Source organism: Triticum dicoccoides, chromosome 7A (assembly GCF_002162155.2).
Source record: "Triticum dicoccoides isolate Atlit2015 ecotype Zavitan chromosome 7A, WEW_v2.0, whole genome shotgun sequence".
Taxonomy (NCBI): domain Eukaryota; kingdom Viridiplantae; phylum Streptophyta; class Magnoliopsida; order Poales; family Poaceae; genus Triticum; species Triticum dicoccoides.
In genome coordinates this window covers 132,416,031-132,436,047 of record NC_041392.1, presented here as the reverse complement: position 1 = coordinate 132,436,047, position 20,017 = coordinate 132,416,031, and the positions used below count along the sequence as shown (strand labels likewise).

The following is a 20,017-nucleotide window of genomic DNA, read 5'->3' as shown; positions in this document are numbered from 1 at the left end:
ATGGTAATTCTGGCAAAAGATTAATTAGTAGGTAAAAAGACGGAATTAAGTCATTCTAATATATGTGCACTCACCAAAAGAGAGGAGGAGATGCAAACGCAACACAAGAAGCGGGGGCTCTCGAGCAAGATGGACGAAAGAAGCCAAGGAGCGGGGCTTCTCGAGCAAGATGGACGAAAGAAGCCAAGGAGCGGGGGTGGTTAGTAGATGGAGCCAAAGAAGGAAACGACGATACCATGGGTTGGCAGTGAGCAGCACAATGTTGGCGTTACCAAGGCTTCTGTATAAATAGGAGAGCACCGGCCGGGAGGGATCACACATCAGAGCAAGAAGCCATCGCTCCCCTTCCATCCTCTCCTTCTATAGCCAGCCTCCGAGAGAGAGCGAGCGAGAGCCATGGACTTCGGCGACCACCAGCAGGGGGGCTCCGACAGCCAGCAGCAGCTGCAGGAGCGCCGGAAGCGCCAACGCCGCCACACACCGGAGCAGGTCCAGAAGTTGGAGGAGTAGGTTCTAATCTCTTAATATCTTATTTTTTGTCCATTTCCCGTGATTTGATGTTCTATGCATCTTCATACTACTGCGTACTAGACACTATAGTGATTGGCAGAAACTAATCAATTATGTATGTGTGGTGTGCGCGCTCAGGTCGTACAAGAAGTCCGATCACCCCAGTGAGATCGAGTGCGCTCAGCTTGGACGCGAGCTTGGTCTGGAGACCAAGCAGGTCAGATCCTGGTTCCAGAACCACCGCACACAGATCAGGGTATGGGTTATGCACTGGATCTCTGATTTGCTCCATAGTTTTCCATTTTTCCATATTTTCGATCGTGTCCTCGATCGGTGATGCAATTAACGGGCTGGAATCTGTATGATGGCATGGCAGATTGAGCACGAGCGGCTGGAGAATCGCTTCCTCCGCTGGGAGAACATGAGTCTCCGGTCCGAGATCATGGCCGTGCGGGAGGCGCTCAAGAACTCCGCTACCTGCCCGAACTGCGTCGGCGTCGCCAAGGACTGCATCGACCAGCAGGAGCTCAATCGGGAGAACGCTCGCCTCAATGCGGGGCTCCTCCACTGCACCACATCTTTCCAAGAGGAGCCCTAGCTTTACTTTTTGCATGTCGATGTTCCTCCGCCATGCTTTCGGCGAGGAAATTGTATGACCAAACATGCATAAGTTCGAATAAACTAGTACAAAGTTTGGAATAAGAGACATGATTTGGTCCTGATTAATCCTTAGTTGTCAGATCTCTCCATCGAGTCGTGGGCAATTTGTTGGGCCTTTGTGTTGTAACTGAGGACTGTGCCTACACAAACTGCCGGGGAAGTCTTGTACTCTAGTTCGTACTCATTTATTAATTGGAGCCACCATAGAAGCTCCAACATTACTCCTGGGAGAAGTCAGAACAAAGGAGATCTACATACTCAATTCGATGTATGAGATTATATTTCATGAAAAGCCGGTTCTGCTACTTCCGTAAGAAACATGGTTTCCTTCGATAATACTAGTAGTAGATCCCGTCGTTCCTTTTGCTGTGTGTGTGTTGTGACTACTGTCCCGCTCCTCGGCGGGCAGGACACGGCGGCTTGGTTCTCTCCGGCAGCAGCGTCAACCCTATTAGATGCGAGACCGTGAGAATCTCATCACCGCGACACCACAGCTGAGAAAGTGGAGAGAGATCTAAGTATCTAACACGCCAAATCCAAGGAACAGGTTATACGCCGCTCGGCTACCCCGCTCATACGCCGACTGGTGCTGGACCCGATGCGGAGCCAGTGTCTTGCACACACGGTATGGATGGTTGATTTGCTTGTCTCGCGTTGTGTTTGGGTGTGCCGGATACTCCAATGCGATGGTGGTGGGGTCCGACGTGCGCGTGCTTGTATCCCACCCATTTACCGGTTATCCCGCCCAGAGGCTGCCTAGCAATGGGCTTTGTGTGGCGGGTACACACTGTTGATTTGCTGGTGGGCTGTTGCGTTTGCTTGCGCCAATGCGCCAGCCCACATACTAGGTGTGTTGCATCCCGTCGTCTGTCATAATACATACGTCTTGCCGACTCTGGGAAATGTTGGTGGTGTTGGTTCCTGCTCCATGTTATATCATGATTGGTCACTAAAAGGCCCGACTCAGAGATGTTGGAGGTGGGCTCCTGGACGCTCGAAGGGTTGCCCTTCTCAAAAGATACAAGAATATTGTTATCTATGTCTTCATTGTGTGAGCCAGTGTGTCAATGCACATGCTAGGTGTGTTGCGTCCCATCGCCTGCCATATAGCAAATACATGTAGGCGCATTGGCCGCCAGACTACTGCTGGTTTGACCCATTGAACGGTGGCATGCATCGCTTCGGGCGCCAGCCATGCTGTGTCCCAAAGTCCACAACCTTAGATCTAGGCACAAGTTTCAACCGGTGCGTGGGACGTTGAATCGCAATCATCGTGTTTTCATTTTGCGCAGGGTTTGGAATTTCGTGAAGTGTTATGTACCAACTTCTATGTCCATAGTTCGAAAAGTGTAATTCAAGATTATTTGTCACAAAAAATATGGCATCAGTAAATACATATTCTGAAGCTTCTAATGGTGTGGCCGTTATGGTTTATAGACCATATCGCTTGTTTGCATGATCATTGCTATATTTGATAGACTCGATGGCACTTGTGGATAAAGCTGCCAATAGGAACCCAGTTGAAAAATTATCGAGAATTGAGCAGCGAAAGTTTTGCATCATAAGACATCATGGTGAGCATAGCAGTGGGATGCCGCTCCATCTGACAAACCAAAGGTATGAGATCTTGTATCGATGGGCGTGTACTACCCAGAGGCAGCCGAGGTAAGTGAATGGCATAGTTCCAGTGGTGCAACCAAAAATGCTAGCCATCATTGGTGCAAATCGAACCATTGTAGCTGATTGGAATGAGGGTGGACTTGTGGAAGTTGATCTTCAAACCAATGGAAATAACATAGTCAGACAAGATTGTTTTGATCGAAGCAGCTTGAACTCGACATGCCGACATCGTAGTAATTGTATCGTCGGCATATTGGATCATGAGATAATCTGCTAAATTTTGGCATGGAAAGGGTAAACTGACTCTCTCTTAACGAAACACATCATTTACTACTGCTTGAAGTAAATCTACCGCCAGAACAAAACTCAAGGGTGATAGCGTGTCTCCTTGAGTTACCCCACGTTTGCAATGGAATTGGTGTCCAGATATCCCATTTAATAGTACCAAAGATTTCCCCAAGGAAAAAATGCACTTAATCCACCCAAGCGCCTTGTCATTGAACCTCATGCTTTTCATAATCTTGATCATTGCTTCATGTTTGATCGTATTGAAATCTTTTGGAAAATCATGGTAAGAAGGACAATTTCTTTCCTAGAGGCATTGGAAAATGTATTCAAGCGCCCATGCTAAGCAGTCTTGAATCGACCGGCCTTTAAGAAAATTGTATTGATTACGGTGATTGATTTTCAAGATCAAGGACTATAGACGATTATCAAACAATTTAGTCATAACCTTTAGGCAATAATTCGAGAGTGCTGAAGCCATTTATCGGGGATTAGAGTGATAAAACCATTGTTAATGTTTCAACGTTTAATTTTCCTTCAAAGAATTGAGAACACATAGCATATAAATCTTCGTTGATAATGGGCCAATAGGTCTTATAAAAACCACTACCAAATCCTTCTAGGCCAGGATCTTGATCAACTGGCATTTCTTTCATTACTTCGTCAATTTCCTCTCAGATAAAACGAGTAGTGAGCTGATCAAGGCCTTCAATCTTTTTAATAATGTTATAAATATTAAATTTCATCTCGTGTGGGGAGGATGTGCGAAACCTTTCTTTGAAGGATTGAAACATGATTGATTCTTTACCATCATGATCTTCAATGTAAGAGCCATCTAAAGTTGTAAGTGATGGAATAGTATTTCTTTTGTATCGTTCAAATGCCATGGCTTTGAAAAGTTTCAAGCTCTCATCTCCAAATTGAATCTAATAATGCAATGGTTTTTTCTAATACTATTTGTCATAGCATAAAAGGCGACACAATTGTTTCTTCAGAATAGTTCCGAAGTTGGCTCCAGGGATGGTTAAAGCTCTATTTTTGCAAACTATCAATTCTAGAAAGAGCCTTATTTGAGGTTTCAATTGCACTAGAGCGTTTGGAAATGTTCTTGCTCCAGTTTTTAAGTTAATAATGCAATTTCTTGAACTTTCTACAAAGAATAGTGGCACTGTTGTCTCTTACCAGTTTCGCCTAGCAGATTGAACCATTGCCAAGAAACCCAGGTGTTGTATCCATTAGGAACCAAATCGGAAGAGCTTGCTACAGGGAATGCTGGTCTCAATGCTAACAACACAAGGTATCATGTCAGACACACACATTCGCAGGGGTTTAATTGGTTCAATGGTTGGTAATGAGAAAGCAATCAAGTTGTTCCAGCAAAGCATCAGTCTGCATATTTCTCCACGTGTCGGCTCTTCCTTTGATGGGTAATTAAATTGAGCTTTGTGTGCTGATAAAGTAATTGAAAGTTATCACATCGCAATAATTCTCCCAGGTTTGTTGCGGTTGTCTTGGATGTGAGTGAAACAGTAATCCCCTGTTGGAAGCCATTCTTAATCATGGGAGATGTTTAATCTGAAAAGCCAGTTGATATAATTCACACTTTGTTCTCCTTGACAAGGCCCATAAATGTTAAGTAGTGTCCAAGATTGTGCAGAATGTGTTGACTGAAAACGAAATACCATGTAGATGTTTGTCTCTATGCTCGTGCACATATGCTCATCTTACTTGGCAGATTCAACTCATTAATTTATCTCAGGATGGATCTTCGGTTACAGAATAGAAACCGTCATAGTTAATGTAGAATTCTTATCCGTTATCATTGCAATCCACGAAGGATGCACTAAATGCACTAAATGTCGTGTAGTTGTCAACAAAAAATATAACCATAAAAGAGCATGACTATTTTGTGTCGGGCATGGATGCGTAGCTTCCATATATTTTACAAGCTTAGCAACTTTTGAACACATTATAGAATCAAAATTAAACATGCATTTGTGCTGGTAAAGTGTATGATTGTCCTCGAAACACAATTTATAATAAGGCATTGCTTGGATTTGGTGTAATTTTTTGTGCTCCCTAATATTTAGTTTGTTTGATCTCAAACTCTAATGAAGTTGATATGAAGTGATTTGCGAACTCTTCTAGATAAAATTGTAGAACATATTAAATTTCAATGCTGATAGGCTTCTTGCAAAACTTCAAATTGTATTTGAATTATACTTAATACAATATAGTTTGTATAAATTATATGGTTAAATAGCACAACGCACATGAATAAACTCGTGTGTAACAACTATAGCAAAAAAATCCAGTTATGGAAACAATGCGTACTATTAAGAGAATACATGGAAAATGAACACAAATAACTTGTTGACATGATGCCTCCTACTGCCATGCATACATAAGATGTATGTTTTTTTAGCATTATGATATATATTTTATTCATATAATTTTAGAAATAACATATAAAGACCCTACAATTGTAGTTTACATGAAGAACTTTGTCACACCGGTACAGATGTCAACTTGTATTGTAAGCAATATACCCAATATACATGTGAAAGATTTTTTACGTAACACCACCATAATTCAGGAATATTTTGTTGATAGAATGCATATATGTTTTCCTTGTTTACTAATCTACAACTGTACCTATTTTACAGTAATCCTCACAACTACTAATTCTAAAGTTATTCACAGTGAACAACATATACAGTTGACACAATACATTGGCTTCTGAAATATTATTCACGTAAATAAAATGCCACCCAACATAGTGTGAGGCATAATATATTATTCACATAAAACAAGTATTAACATAGACTAACCATGGTATGTAAAACCTTACATTTACTTCATCATCCTGCATGAATGGAAGTACATAGAGAGATGCAAAGGGAGAATAATGATCCATACAAACATTTTAAACGCTATAATGTTTTTAGCATGGCCTTATTAATATGTAATCATCATGAAAATTAGACTATTCTAAATTGTGAATCACATCACCATGAAAATTCATTTGATCTACAAATTTTATAAACTCACAGTTTCAGCACCCGAGATCATATTTCCCATATGATGGGTAGTATATTACAAAAATAGAAAAACAAATCTGAATTCTTATGGCATCAATGTTGCTTGAGCGTTCTAGGTGAGGGCTAGGTTTCGTGATAATGATATTTGTGCTGCTTGGGAGAAAAAAAGGGTCACCAAAATGTCTATTTTCAAAGTTCTTTAGGGTAAATTTGTTTGTTTTTCTACAACATCTTGGATTTCATTTCTCCATAAAATTTTGCATGTACCTAAAATACTCGAGCAGATTTCATTTTTTTAGAATTGTTTGTTATTTTATTTGGAATTCCCATTTCATGAGAGCATCTGAGCTCGCAGTAAACGAAAGCAATTTCCGACTGTGTTATGGATCGCATGGAAGGAAAAATATATAAATTATTTGACTAGAGTTATTTCCATTTTTTACCCCATGTTTTTTCTTTTTGATGGAGTTTACGCCATTTAAGAAAAATCTATAAATTTTACCTCATTTAACGAAACACGGGTCGATTGTTTTTTAGATGAACAGGGAGGCCTCTCCCCGATTCCATTAGCTAGAATGAAACCATCGAAATACAACCCAACTTATGTTTGAGGGTTCGCTTATTACAACACACGCGTGCAATCAACTAAGCTGATGCAAAACAGGAAATGCAGAGAAAAAATAAACAAGATGACTGAGCTAAGCTCCTAGCAGTCTGAACTTCTGTTAGCCAGAGAAAGCAAAAATAGAGACAAGCAGAGTTTCGAGTCACATCACGATCATGTCTTCCCCTTTTCTGAACTTGAGCGACACCGCTAGAGCAGCTTGGGGCGACCAGAAGGATCACAAGGGTGGACACCGCGCTGGTCACTGCGACTTTGTCGTTGGTATCTCGCTTCTTGACAGGGGAGTGGAAGCAACTCCCATCTTCTGAGATCCTGAGGTTACGCCAGTTGGCTCCAACATCAAATCTTGTGGTCTTCATCTTCAGCCACTCAAGATCCTCAGGGGTTGTTGGAGAAGCTTTGTCAGAGCACTCAAGAATGCTTCCACCTTGTTTTTGCTTGCTTCTAGGGTCAGAATTACCCAGAACTTGAGCATCCCAGGGAGCAGACTCCATACTAGAGTAATAGAGGTCCAGATGGTGTTGTTAAAAATCATAGAGTTCCTATATTTCCACAAACACCATAGGACAACAGAGCTAATAACGTTCAAGGCTAGGTTCTTCTTATTAGAGATCCAAAAACATACTACAGACTCAAAATTAGTGCCTATCTCTTTTTGGAAATGATGACTGACAAAAGATCATATATTCCTGGCAACCACACAATCAAAGAATAATTGATGATTTGTCTCATTTTCAGCACTGAACACGCAATCTAGGGTTTGATTTTGTGCCTTTTCCTCAGGTTATCCCTGGTCATTAGCTTGTTTTGGGAAAACAACTAGAGAAACACATGAATCTTGGGGGGGGGGGCACTGCTAGCTTCCACATAGCAGGCAAATACAGTGGTTGCACCCCCCCTGAAATTGTTCGCATGGTACACAGAGCTAGAAGAATAGACTCCCTTTCTTTCAAGATGCCAGATGAGGGCATCAGGGTCATTGCTAAAGTTAATCCCCCCGGCAATTTCAAGAAGTTTGTACCATTGCTCCATGAGCTTGTCATTAAAGTTTCTCCTGAAGTAAGTTTAAGGATTTCCCCATTCCAGACCTCACTAATACTTTTAGTTTGCTCATTACAGAGCACATAAACTGGCCATAATTGGGCTGCCAGGGGAAAGTACCAAACCAAGTATCTTGCCAAAACCTGATTTTATTCCCCACTCCTACCTTCCATCTATATCCAAATTTCAAAGTTTGGACGATGGATTTAACCCCCTTCTAGAACCTAGAAATATTTATGTTGGTACTAGGGGTAACAACATTGGTTTTGCCTCTCATATATTTCTGATCTATCATCATTTTCCAAGGTTTTCCTTCCCCTTCATAGTATCTCTTAACCCAAGATCATAAGAGACAAAGGTTAACATCTTGGAGGTTTGGGATACCTAGGCCTCCAAATTCTTTTTTCATACAAACCATTTTTCCGGTTGGCCAAATGCAGCTTTCTGTGACCCTCAAAGTCATTCCACAGACAGTTGGCCATTTGAGAGTTTATAAGATCTATGGCCCATTTTGGAAATTTAAAGAAAGAAAGTAGGTATACAAGGATGCTAGCCAGACAAGCCTGAATGAGGATTACTCTGCCCTTGGAGGAAAGTAGCTTCCCTCTCCACCCAGCAATCCTTTTCATGATCTTACCAATAAGAGGTTGGATATCCTCTCTCCTAAGCTTATCATAATGTAGAGGGATCCCAAGATACTTAATGGGGAAAGAGCCCCCAGTGCACTATAACGTTTCTAAGAAACTCCCAAAAACATCCTCTTCTATGTTGATGGGAATGAGCTCACTTTTACTGTAGTTAATTCTCATACCAGAGATCTGCTCAAAACAAGAGAGAATCATCTTAAGATTCCTAGTATGTTCCAAGTTCTTATCCAAGAATAAGATAGTATCATCAGCATATTGCAGATAGATGATCCCCCAAGGGCAGACCTCAGGGCACAACCCCTCAATCAGTCATTTGTCTTCTGCTTCGATTAGCATCCTAGTAAGTGCATCAACCACTAGGTTGAAGGGCAGAGGGGAGATAGGGTCCCCTTGCCTCAAGCCTTTGCCGATAAGAAAAAAATCACTTTCAGTGTTGTTCATTCTGACCCCCACTGAACCCCCCCTTAGTGATTTGCAGGATCTAGTGGACCCATTTGTCTCCAAAGCACCTTCTCTTAAGTAGCTCCTCTAGGAAATCCAAATTCACTTTTTCAAAAGCTTTCTCATAATCTATTTAAGAACTAACCCTTATCTCTTGCTAGAGTGGATGGAGTGCAGCACTCATGAGTTGTGACCACACTTTCCAAAATGTATCTCCTTTCCAAAAAAGGCAGATTGGTTGCTAGCTATGAGTCTTTGGAGAATCATAGATAGTATATTAGTAAGGACTTTGGTAAAGATCTTAAAACTACAGTTAAGCAGGCTGATTGGCCTAAATTTCCTCATACAAGAAGCATCAGCCTCTTTTGGGATAAGGTTCAACATGGCAAAGTTAAGCCTGTGAATAGCAAGTTCTTCTTTATGGAAATCTTCAAACATGGCCATCAGGTCTTTCTTAACTAACTCCCAAAAATGCTGGTAAAAGAAAAAAGGAATACCATCAGGGCCAGGGGCCCGTCAGAGTATGATTCAAAGACAACTCTTTTGATTTCCTCCTCAGATAAAGGAGCTTCTAGGATCTCATTCTCTAGGGTATTAACTTTTTCTTCATCTAAGAAGAATGAGGGGTTTAGATGAAAACCCCCTCTTTCTTCCAATTTGAACATGTCCTTATAGAAACTACAGGCAATGTCAAACATCCCGTTTGTATTAGTGAATGGCCCCTGTGGGCCATCTAAGGAGTGGATAATAGTCTTCCTCCTCCTCTGGTTGGCCGCTGCATGGAAGTATTCTATATTCCTATCTCCTTTAATATCCCTATCTCTAGTCCTCTGTTTTGCTTTAATCTCTTCCTGCAGCCAAATTTTCTGGAGCTCAGCATGAGTAAATTTGAGCCTAGAGAACTCAATATGAGAGAGGACCATAGTTTCAGATTTAATGTCTAGCTTATCATATTCCTCCAGTAGGATTTTTCTTATATATTCTAAGTTGGGCCTCCTCATTGGAGCTCCAGCCTTTAGTCACCCTCCTAAGTTTCCTAATTTTGTCTTGTCAATTGTCCATAGGGGTGGTTCCTGAAGTGGGCTCATTCCAAATTTTAGCAACTAATTTGGAGAAGTCCTCCCTTAGTAACCACCACTTTTCCATCTTGTAACTACTACTCTTAGGTGTGTGCCCAAGCCCAGAATCCCAAATAATGGGGGCATGGTCACTGCCACACCTAGGCAGAGCATTGCAGGAAGCTAAAGGGAAGAGCTTATCAAGTTTAGTATTACAAAAAAGTCTATCTATTGTGGACATTATCAGGTCCACTTGGTTGTTGGCCCAAGTGTACTTCCTTCTAGATAGTTTAATTTCTAATAGACTCCAAATTTCTATCCAGGCATTGAAGTTATCACACCATCTGTGATTTACAACTCCATTACTCTTCTCTCTAGCATATCTGACCAGATTAAAATCTCCCCCCTATCAGAGTGGGGAAGGGATTTCCATGAATAGAGAGTGAAGCTCTGAAATGGAAGCCTCCTTTCCTTCTTCATAAGGAGACCCATACACAGTAATGACCCTAAAGGTGGTATCCCCACTTTTCAATTTGAGGACACAACTGACAAAAAAATCAAGATGAGACCAAGAGATGACCTCAAAGATGTCTGCATCCACCCCCATCAGGATGCCTCCAGTAGAGCCTTTGGATGGGGGGTGGTGCCAAGAGAAATTCCTACTACCAACTAAAGATTAAGGTATGAATGAGAGAAGTCCTCTTTCTTGGTTTCCTGGAACCCAGGGATAGAGGTCTGCCTTGGGAACAATACCCCTAACATTCCAAAAAATAGCATTCATGACAACAACTTAGGTGCTTGCCCCATTTTTTTTGCATACCAAGTTGCAAATTTTATCAGAGTCTGGGCTACTGTTATGATCCACCCCTCCTTCACTACTACATCTGACAGGGGTGGTGAATTCTGAAGCAGGACCAACCGTCCTGTTAGAAATCGAAGAATTAAAAGCAACTATACTATCCCTATCTATTCCATCAGAGTCAACATCAATCCCTATCTTTGAAGCTACTGCAAGAAAGGAAGTATTATTGAAAAGGGAGAAAGGAGTGGAGTTCATACCATGCTCTTTTTTAGCTGTTGCATCCTGAGCTTCTTTGAGTTGTTGAGCTTTCTGCAGGATGGTCCTAGTGTCTCTGGCGTTCCTGGCACTGGCCCTAGGAGCTTGAGTGGGGCCCCACTTCTCTTTTTCCCCGACTAATTTGTTTGGATAGGGGGATAACCTACTTCCTAATGTTGGTTTTGCGGAGTTCCATTCTGTTTTGCAGGCTACTTGACTTGCAGTTCCTCTTGCAGACCATCCCATTCATCCTTAGTGTCAATGTCATCTTCATTCCATCCCTCCATTTCTCTTAGTAACCCAAAACCATCCAAACTATCATTGTTCTTGCTTAGGAAGAAATCCAGAGCATTTGGCTTGACCTGTTGCAGGTTTTCTGGGGCTTGAGATTTTAGGAGAGAGGTATGGGTGTGTGGTTCTGGGGCTGCTGTCATTTGGTTGAGATTCGAGGTTCTGGGATCTCCTCCTCCTCCAGTCCCTGTGTTGGAACCACTATTAGAACCACTAAGAAATATGCCCGTGCATTGCAATGGGACAGGAAAATCCTTGCATGCTACAAGTGACCCATTCATATTGTCACTCTCTCTGCTATCATTGCCGATGGTTCTCAAGGTGCTGATCTTGGTCATAATACCTTTAACACATTGCTTTCGCAAGCCCCTCCCTCCACCAACTTAGTGCATGAACCATCCCACACTCTTGCCTTGTAGTCCAAGACCCATTCGTGTCGTTGCTCCTCCTTGGCAGTAACGACCTCTCGCTACATTTGGTCATAATTACTTGTAATAATGGCGGACACCACCATTATCTCATCTGCATCTGGTGCATGTGCCATCCCTTGAAAAAATGAATTACTAACGAGTAAAGGAAATATATTAATATCATGAAGATATACCAATTACACCCAGCCTCTGCACCAACAAAATGCCAACATCTAGTTGTCTATATGCAACCCTATGATTGAAATATTCAAACGATTTTGAAATGCAAACAGTTTGACCGCTGATCATATCAACTAAAAGATCCACACAAAGATCTTCACAAAAAGACAATTAGCTATCAAAACTAAATCTGAAAGGGAAAATTTCTGAAAAGAAAATACCTTAAATAGTATAGCATAGATGGGATTATGAAATAAAGTAATGAACCTCCTATAATATCATGTGAGTCCCAGAAAACTGTGGATATCTCCAACTGAGGTGGGTGCCAACCACTCAGTGACAAACTGAACCTTGGTAGGGTCTACGGCTATACCTTCTCCTAATATAACATGTCCAAGAAATCCAACTTCCTTCAACCAAAACTCACATTTGCTGAACTTGGCATATAGCTGAATTTCTCTGAGCTTCTCGAGAACTAATCGCAAATGTTCCTTGTGCTCCTCTTCATTCTTTGAGTATACCAAAATATCATCAATGAACAGCACAACTAACTTATTCAAGAACTCCATGAACACCTTATTCATCATACTCATAAAATAGGCAGGGGCATTGGTCAATCCAAATGACATGAACGTGTACTCATATAGCCCATACCTTGTGGTGAAAGTTGTCTTAGGTATATCCTATTCTCGGATCTTCAACTGGTGGTATCCCGATCGAAGATCGATCTTGGAGAATACTTTAGCTCCCTGCAGTTTGTCAAACAGATCATTGATCATCGGTAGTGGGTACTTGTTCTTGATCGTCACCTCATTCAATGCCCGATAATCAACAACAATTCTCAGAGATCCATCCTTCTTCTCAACTAAGAGCACTGGGGCTCCCCACGATGATGAACTTGGTCAGATATAACCTTTCTCCAATAACTCCTTAATCTGCTTCTTAATTTCCTCCAGATCGTTAGCAGGCATCCAATACGGTCTCTTCGATATTGTTCCGGTGCCTGGCAATAGCTCTATCAAAAATTATATGTCTCGATCTGGCGGCATGCCTGGTAGTTCCTCTGGAAATACATCCGGGTAATCCTTCACAATTGGAACTTCTTCCTGAACAATTCCTGAGAGGGAATTTACTTGGGTCCTCTTTGGCGCATGCCTGGATACATACTTAATCCTCTTTCCCTCCAGGGTGGTTAGTAGAATTGACTTACTAGCACAATCGATATTTCCTCCATACATCGATAGCCAATCCATGCCTAGTATCACATCCAATCCTTGTGACTCCAGAATTATTAGGTCTAAGGTGAAAACATGCCTACCTATGGTCAATGGCATCTGAAAACATCCTCCGCTTGCCATATACTCCGCTCCAGGTGAGCTTACTAACATAGGTTTCTTAAGAACGTTGGTGGGAAAATTATACTTATCCACAAATCCCCTCGATATGTATGAATGCAATGCACCAGTATCAAAAAGAATAGTAGCAGTAAATGACTTAAACAAAAACTTATCGATAACTGCATCTGGCTGCTCTTCAACTTCCTCCCATTAACGTGGTTCACCTATCCTCTGGTGAAAGGGTTGGGCTTCTTCCCAGATCTTCCATTGCCATTTCCATTATTTTCTTCAGGACACTCGGTGGCGTAGTGTCCAGTCTTCCCGCACTTGAAACAAGTAATGTGATTAGATCCTTCTTGGTGGGTGTAGTGGGGTTGTAACGATTCTGACCGTTGTTTCCTCCATTCCCAATACCATTCTTAGGGCCACTGTGGTTATGTGAGCTTCCTTCATTCTGGGTATGGCCTCCATGGTTATGATGGGTATGTCCTCCCGAGTTCGGGGTAAAACGAGGCTTCTGCTGAGCTCCAGAATTGTACTTCCCCGGTCCATACTTCCTTTTCCTGCTCTCTATCTGCTGCTGCTTGCCTTCAATCATGAGGGCCTTGTCTACCAACTCATGGTAGTTAGTGAATGTTTCCACTATGAACTGCATACTCAGCTCATCATTCAACCCTTCCATAAACTTCTTCTGCTTTGCGACATCTGTGGCCACATCATCTGGGGCATAGCAAGCTAACTTACTAAATTCATCCACGTACTGCCCCACAGTACGATTTCCCTGGCATAAGTTGTGAAACTCACGCTTCTTCATACTCATAGCTCCGGTTGAGACATGGGCTGTGCGGAAAGCTTGCTGAAACTGATCCCATGTGACATTGGCTATGGGAAAAGTGGTTGTGTAATTCTCCCACCATGAGGCTGCGAGTCCATCCAATTGATGTGCGGCAAAGCGCACCTTCTCAGCATCTGTGAAACTAGCAGTGGTCAGATCCGTTCCAATCCTGCGGAGCCAGTCATCAGCAACAATCAGCTCGGTGCTACTAGAAAACACCAGCGGATTCAACCTCAGAAAACGGGCTAAGTTGTCCACTGGAGGTGGTGGTGGTGGGTTGTTGTTGTTGTTGTTGTTGTTGCCTTGGTTCTGGACTAGTAGCTGCATCAAGGCATTATGTTATTGGATCAACTGAGTGAGCTCCGGTGGGAAGACAAATTCAGGGTCACGTCTCGGAGGCATCTGATAGGTTTAGAGGGGTGAGAAATAGAATAGAGTGAGGTCTAAAGGGAAATCACTACCCATATGCACATGAGACAAACACATTCATTTCACACCACTCAATTCAAACAAGGGCATACAATCGATCTAATCTACCATTACGAAATACTCGGACTACTACTATATACATGGGGGAATTCTACTGATAATATGGTGGTCGACTAGAAATTTTGATCGGAGGAAGACTCCATGATATATGCTCCAGCTTCGTCTTCCTAATCATCATCACTGTCGGGGTCGGAGTCGGTGTCGTCAATGATGATGTAGTCCTCGGGGTGGTTGTCCTCTCCAGGTGTGGGATCTCCCATGAATATTCCTAGCTTCTTCTTTAGGTCTTCATTCTTCTCCAGTACTACTTCAATTTCCTTTTCATATCCATCACGTGTAGACTTGAGTTCCTCTTCTAGCTCCATGTTCTGGGACATCACCTTCTTCATGTCCATCATGCTGGTGCACATCTGGTTCTCATGACGAAAAATGTGTTGGTTCAACTCCTGGATGTAGGCTGTAATGGACTTGTCCCTCCTCGTGCAAATCATATCCCATTGATCATCTCGGCATCCACATATCTGGTAGATGGTGTCCTTAAGATCCTTGTGGTAAACTTCGTTGATGCGTCCCATGGCGATGTGAGCTACCATGCTCTTTCCTAGACTCCAGGTTGGTGCATCAAAAGAAAATTCTATGGGCTCGGTAATTGGTGTGAATGTCCTTCCTGGAACATGTACTCGAATTGTCCAGCGCTCTTCTTCAGGTAGAGTGGTGGTGTAGGTCCCCGTGAAGCTTGGTATTCCGATGCTCAGGTATTTAGTGGCCTCCTTCAAGTGTCGTCCAAAAGGGGTATATTCATCTGGTTGAGCAAACTTGTTCCTTGGGTCCACCATCTATAGAGTAGAATGTGGAGAAGAGTCAGAAATGAGTAGAGAAGAGTGTCATATGGCTCATCTTAGTGGTCGCGTCCTACAGTCAGTGTGTGCTCTGATACCATCTTGTACCGATCCGACCTCAAATGGTCAAATCTCTGTGCATAAGTGTCATCCCTGGATCGGTAATGCCGACACACACAGTACTCGAGGATTTATAACAAAGTGCAATCACACACTTATTACATCGTATAACTCAAAGAGAGTACTCATTACAATAATATGGCTGAAGGCCATCTAAATAAGATAACTTCAGAAGCTTTGAGGGTAAATGAGTCCATCAACTCCAACGACATAGCTGAGTGCACGACAATGACCTAGAGCACCTTACTCTTAGTCTGAAAACTCTGCAACATAATACGTTGCAACCTATGTAGGTTAGCACATGGAATATGCTGGCAAGATAATACTATAGAGTAATGAACAAAAACATCTATAACTATATGCATATACGACTGGTGGGGGCTCTATGGTTATCATTTGCATAAAGCTAGTTTTTCCCTACAACAAACGAATATATTTTATTTAACTACAAGTTTGTTGAAAACATGGAGAAGGTTCCTCAACTCAATCCCAAAATAATAATTATAACCCAACAATTTAATTAAGTAAAGTGATGAGATGAAATAAAAAATTCAAGTACCAGATACTCAAGATGTCCATAACTGGGGACATGGCTAACCATGATTAGTTTATACACTCTGCAGATGTTTGCGCACTTTTCCCCATAAGACTCGATCTTCTCCGTTGGATTTCTCGCACTACATGATGTTTGAGAAACGGATGACCAAGACACAGTCTTTTCGAAGAGGTCCCCTTAACCGATAGATAGGCCGGTACACCTACAATCCCCTACATCTGCTAGCCCATCATGGAAAGGATTCCCATAACTTACTCAACTATGCCAGAGCCCATAATGGCTTGTGGATGCACACGGAAGTTTCTAGCATGAATAATCTTATGATCCTATGAGCCTGGGTGGCAAACCATAGGATGGTCACACGGGTACTCCGGGATATCCCAGGACAACACTGGATTACTCCAGGTGCCCAGACAACCACTGGGTGCTCCAGGGTGTCTCAACCAATCCACCCAGATGTGTATTAAAGTAGCCACCTTAAGTTAACCATTAATTAAAACTCTCATATCTGTCATGGATCACTCAAACCAAACCACGTCTACGAGCATAGCATAGCAGTATAAGCATAACATAGAAGTGACTCCCAGGGTTGAAATAAAGACAATAGGTTCTACCTCATCACTACTTATCGATACCCACATGTTATCAAGTCCTAACCATGAAGTGTTTGAGGGTTTGAACTAATGCATAAAAACTGGGTAATAAAGGGTATGATCATAGTGTTACTTGCCTTGCTGACGATCTGAAAACCCTAGTGACTCTTAGTAGCACGCTTCGCACTCCGAAAACTCTATCGTAAACAAACAATAGCATACATAAGCACTCAAGCAAAGGGTCAAGGGTAAACTCAAGAGAAAAGATCCAAATTGAAATTTCAACTAAAGAGCTTCGATTTGCAAAAAGATTCAATCAAATCGGAGCTACGGAACTCAGACTACGATCAAAAGAAGTTCGAATTCAAATATTCTTGAAACCAAATTTTAATTTGTCAAAATCATGTTCAAGTTTATTATCTGGAAAGAAGGGAACAATACAAAGATTTTGGCATTGGTTTCAGTGGATTTGGACGAACGAGCAAAAAGTAGCGAGGGTTTGAAGACCAGGGACTAATCTGTGATAAAACTAATCGTGGATAGGTCCCTCGCCGAAAATAAAAAACAAACGAACAAACGTTCGCTAACAAAACTAAACCGAAGAAAACCGTTCGGTAAAGAAACTAATCTAACGAGCGCTTGCAAAATAACGAACTAAAATAAAACCGATCTAAACCTAACTAACCGAAAAAGAAAATCGATGATTTTTACAGGTTAACTGGACTTGGCCGACGGCGGTCAACGGCGAGGCGACGGCGGCGGGCGGCGACGGTGCGGCAGGCGACGGCAGGGCACGGTGGTGACGCGACATCGACGGGTGGTGGGCGGCAACGGCGCGGCAAGCGGCACGGCAGCTGTAGCGGTGGGGCAAGCGGCGGGGCGCCGCGCGGCGGCTCGGGGAGGCGGCGGCGGCTGCGGTTGGCGGGGTGAGGAGGAGGAAGCTGTGCGGGGCGGGTTATAAAGGGGGCCGAGGGGGTCTTCTTGGAGGAGGGGGCGCGGCAAGGATCCAGAGTCCGGCTCGGACTCCGGCAGCGGGCGGCGGCCGGACTCCTCCCGCGGAGGAAGGCGGCGGCGGCTGCGGGCCGGCTCGGCTGGGCCTTCGGCCTAGTCGGGCGACAGGGTTTTTTTTAATAAAATTTCGCCCGAAAGGAAAATTCCTAATAAATTCTAAAAATACCAGAAATAATTTCGCCGTACAAACTTAATATTTAGGACAAAGTGAACATTTTTCTAACCTAAAAATTAATTTTAAAAAATGCATATTTTTCTAATTTCAAATAAAATAGCAAATAAAATGCAAATAAAATGCAAATAAAATATTAATTTGATTTTAATATTTCCCCTCCAATATTCCTCTGTTGTTGAAGAAGTCATTTTATCTTCTCTTGTTTATTTTTGTTATTGAAAATAATTGGAGGGAAAAAATATTAAAATCAAATTGATCCTTTCTTCAAATTTGAAATAAATTCAAATATGAAAATTTGTGAAACCTCCAACTCTCTCCTTGGGTCCTTGAGTTGCTTAAGATTTCCAGGATCACAACCAAAATGCAAAATAAAATATGATATGCATATGATAACCTATGTATAACATCCAAATTGAAAATTGGGATGTTACACAAACAAGGTAGGTTCTTGCAAGTTTTCTTAACAAAATATCATGTTGAGCTCCTCGAATATCATGAGTTTTAGATTTCTGTGCGAAAAGTTCTCAAAACTTCAAGGTCAAGCATTGAAATCTTTTTATTGTGTAGAGCTCCTCAAATGGTTTTTTGGCATGAAAACATGCAAGCACCTAGAAAGTTTGATCATGTTTGAGGCTACAAAGTTTCAGATTTTTTATCTATTTTTCTTTAGTTTATTGTTCATAGAGGGTGTAGGGGAACCCGGGAGTGGAAAACCCACTCTTAAACATTTTTTTGTAATTCAAACTTCCCTGATGGAGGCATAGAGTACCTTTGATATTATACCACAACGTTCTCATAACTATTAGTGCAGGATGTAGCACTCCATTGCAAGTTAGTGCAAGTTCAGCTACAATTCATCGTATATGGCACATGGCGCCATGTAGACTAGCTTCTTTTCATAGCCATAGGATCCATGAATGGACCAAGTTCCACTATCAAAATATAATGGAAGAAAACATAAAAACATCGTCTAAGGCACAAGGGAGGAAAACAAAAGCAAAGGTTCATCCCAAAACAAAAGCTCCCATACCGCATGTGCAAAAAAAGTTCAAACAACATTATTGTAGCATATCGATCCTACACTGCATACCACATATGGCACCTTTTTTTGAGGAAGTGGACAGTGAGAGAGAACTCTCACTGTATTTTCATATATATATAAATGGGGTGTTTACATAGACATACAACTCCCATATCTATTACATTTCCACTCCTGGTGTCACTACCAGGATTTGGCTGCTACTCCTTGATCACCGATATGTGCTCTACTATTTGTAAAAAAAGGAGGAAAAAACAGAAGTAGGACTCAACTAAGTGTGTCACAGTAGGAGAGCAGGGCAGCCCTACGTGCCACCTTAACTCTGTGTAGTAAAAGCCTTAGATCCTCCTTAAAGCGCTCAAACCAGGATGCAATGGATGGGGCAACACCTCTGAAGTGTTTGTTATTTCTTTCCTTCCACAAGCTCCAAGCAGGAGTCAAGAATACTTCGATGAAGAAAGGGTGGGGCCAGTTTGTTTGTGCCTCTTGCAACGCAGCTTGCCTGTTCTGAAAATCAGGCCAGTCAATATGTAGTTTGGCCCAACACCTCTTGCTGAACGGTCAAGTGAAAATCATATGCTCAAGAGTCTCATCAGTATTATGTCCACAAAGAAGACATGCAAAATCATCACCAATGTTATAGTGTCTTCTCCGTAGCATGTCACGTGTATTTAGCCTATCATGCAGCAGTAGCCAACCGAACACTTTGATCTTCATCATACAATTTGATTTCCAAAGAAGCCGAAAGGCAGGATGAGCTGTTGCATCACGGAACTAGTAGTTGTAGTAATCCTTCGGCCTATAATCAGCAGCGCCCCATGAGTAATACTAGACATCTGTCACTACTGTTGAGGGGTGCAAGTTGGACGAGGCATGCTGGATGTTCTGCACCTCATTGAGAGCTAAAGTGGACAGTGGTAGGTGAAAGGTTTCATGTAGCTCAGTGCTTGCCCAGAAATCAGCGACTGTCATATCTTCATGCAAGGCAAAAGAGAAGGCACATGGGTGCGATGATTGTAGTACGTCACTTGACCACAAGTCTTTCTAGAGAGACGTAGTCGAGCCATCAACCACTTGGACACAGGAAACTCCTCGGTAAATGGGTGTTAACTTGAGGACATCTTTCCACCAAAAAGATCCAACCGAATCCATCGCAT

General features: G+C 42.2%; 1 protein-coding gene across 1 annotated transcript; it reads left to right on the top strand.

Annotated features, from left to right (window-relative positions):
• Positions 1 to 332: 332 nt before the first annotated feature.
• Positions 333 to 1,236, top strand: LOC119332721 (homeobox-leucine zipper protein ROC8-like). Its single transcript, XM_037605873.1, has 3 exons — positions 333 to 506; positions 649 to 766; positions 887 to 1,236. Exons 1-3 carry the CDS (start codon positions 397 to 399, stop codon positions 1,106 to 1,108), a joined length of 450 nt encoding a protein of 149 aa, XP_037461770.1. The 5' UTR covers positions 333 to 396; the 3' UTR covers positions 1,109 to 1,236.
• Positions 1,237 to 20,017: the final 18,781 nt, after the last annotated feature.

Excerpts from the sequence above, each read along its gene's own strand:
- LOC119332721 (XM_037605873.1), top strand. The coding sequence starts at position 397 with ATGGACTTCGGCGACCACCAGCAGGGGGGCTCCGACAGCCAGCAGCAG. Across the intron at positions 507-648 it reads CAGGTCCAGAAGTTGGAGGA|GTCGTACAAGAAGTCCGATC; the intron begins GTAGGTTCTAAT and ends GTGCGCGCTCAG. Across the intron at positions 767-886 it reads ACCACCGCACACAGATCAGG|ATTGAGCACGAGCGGCTGGA; the intron begins GTATGGGTTATG and ends ATGGCATGGCAG.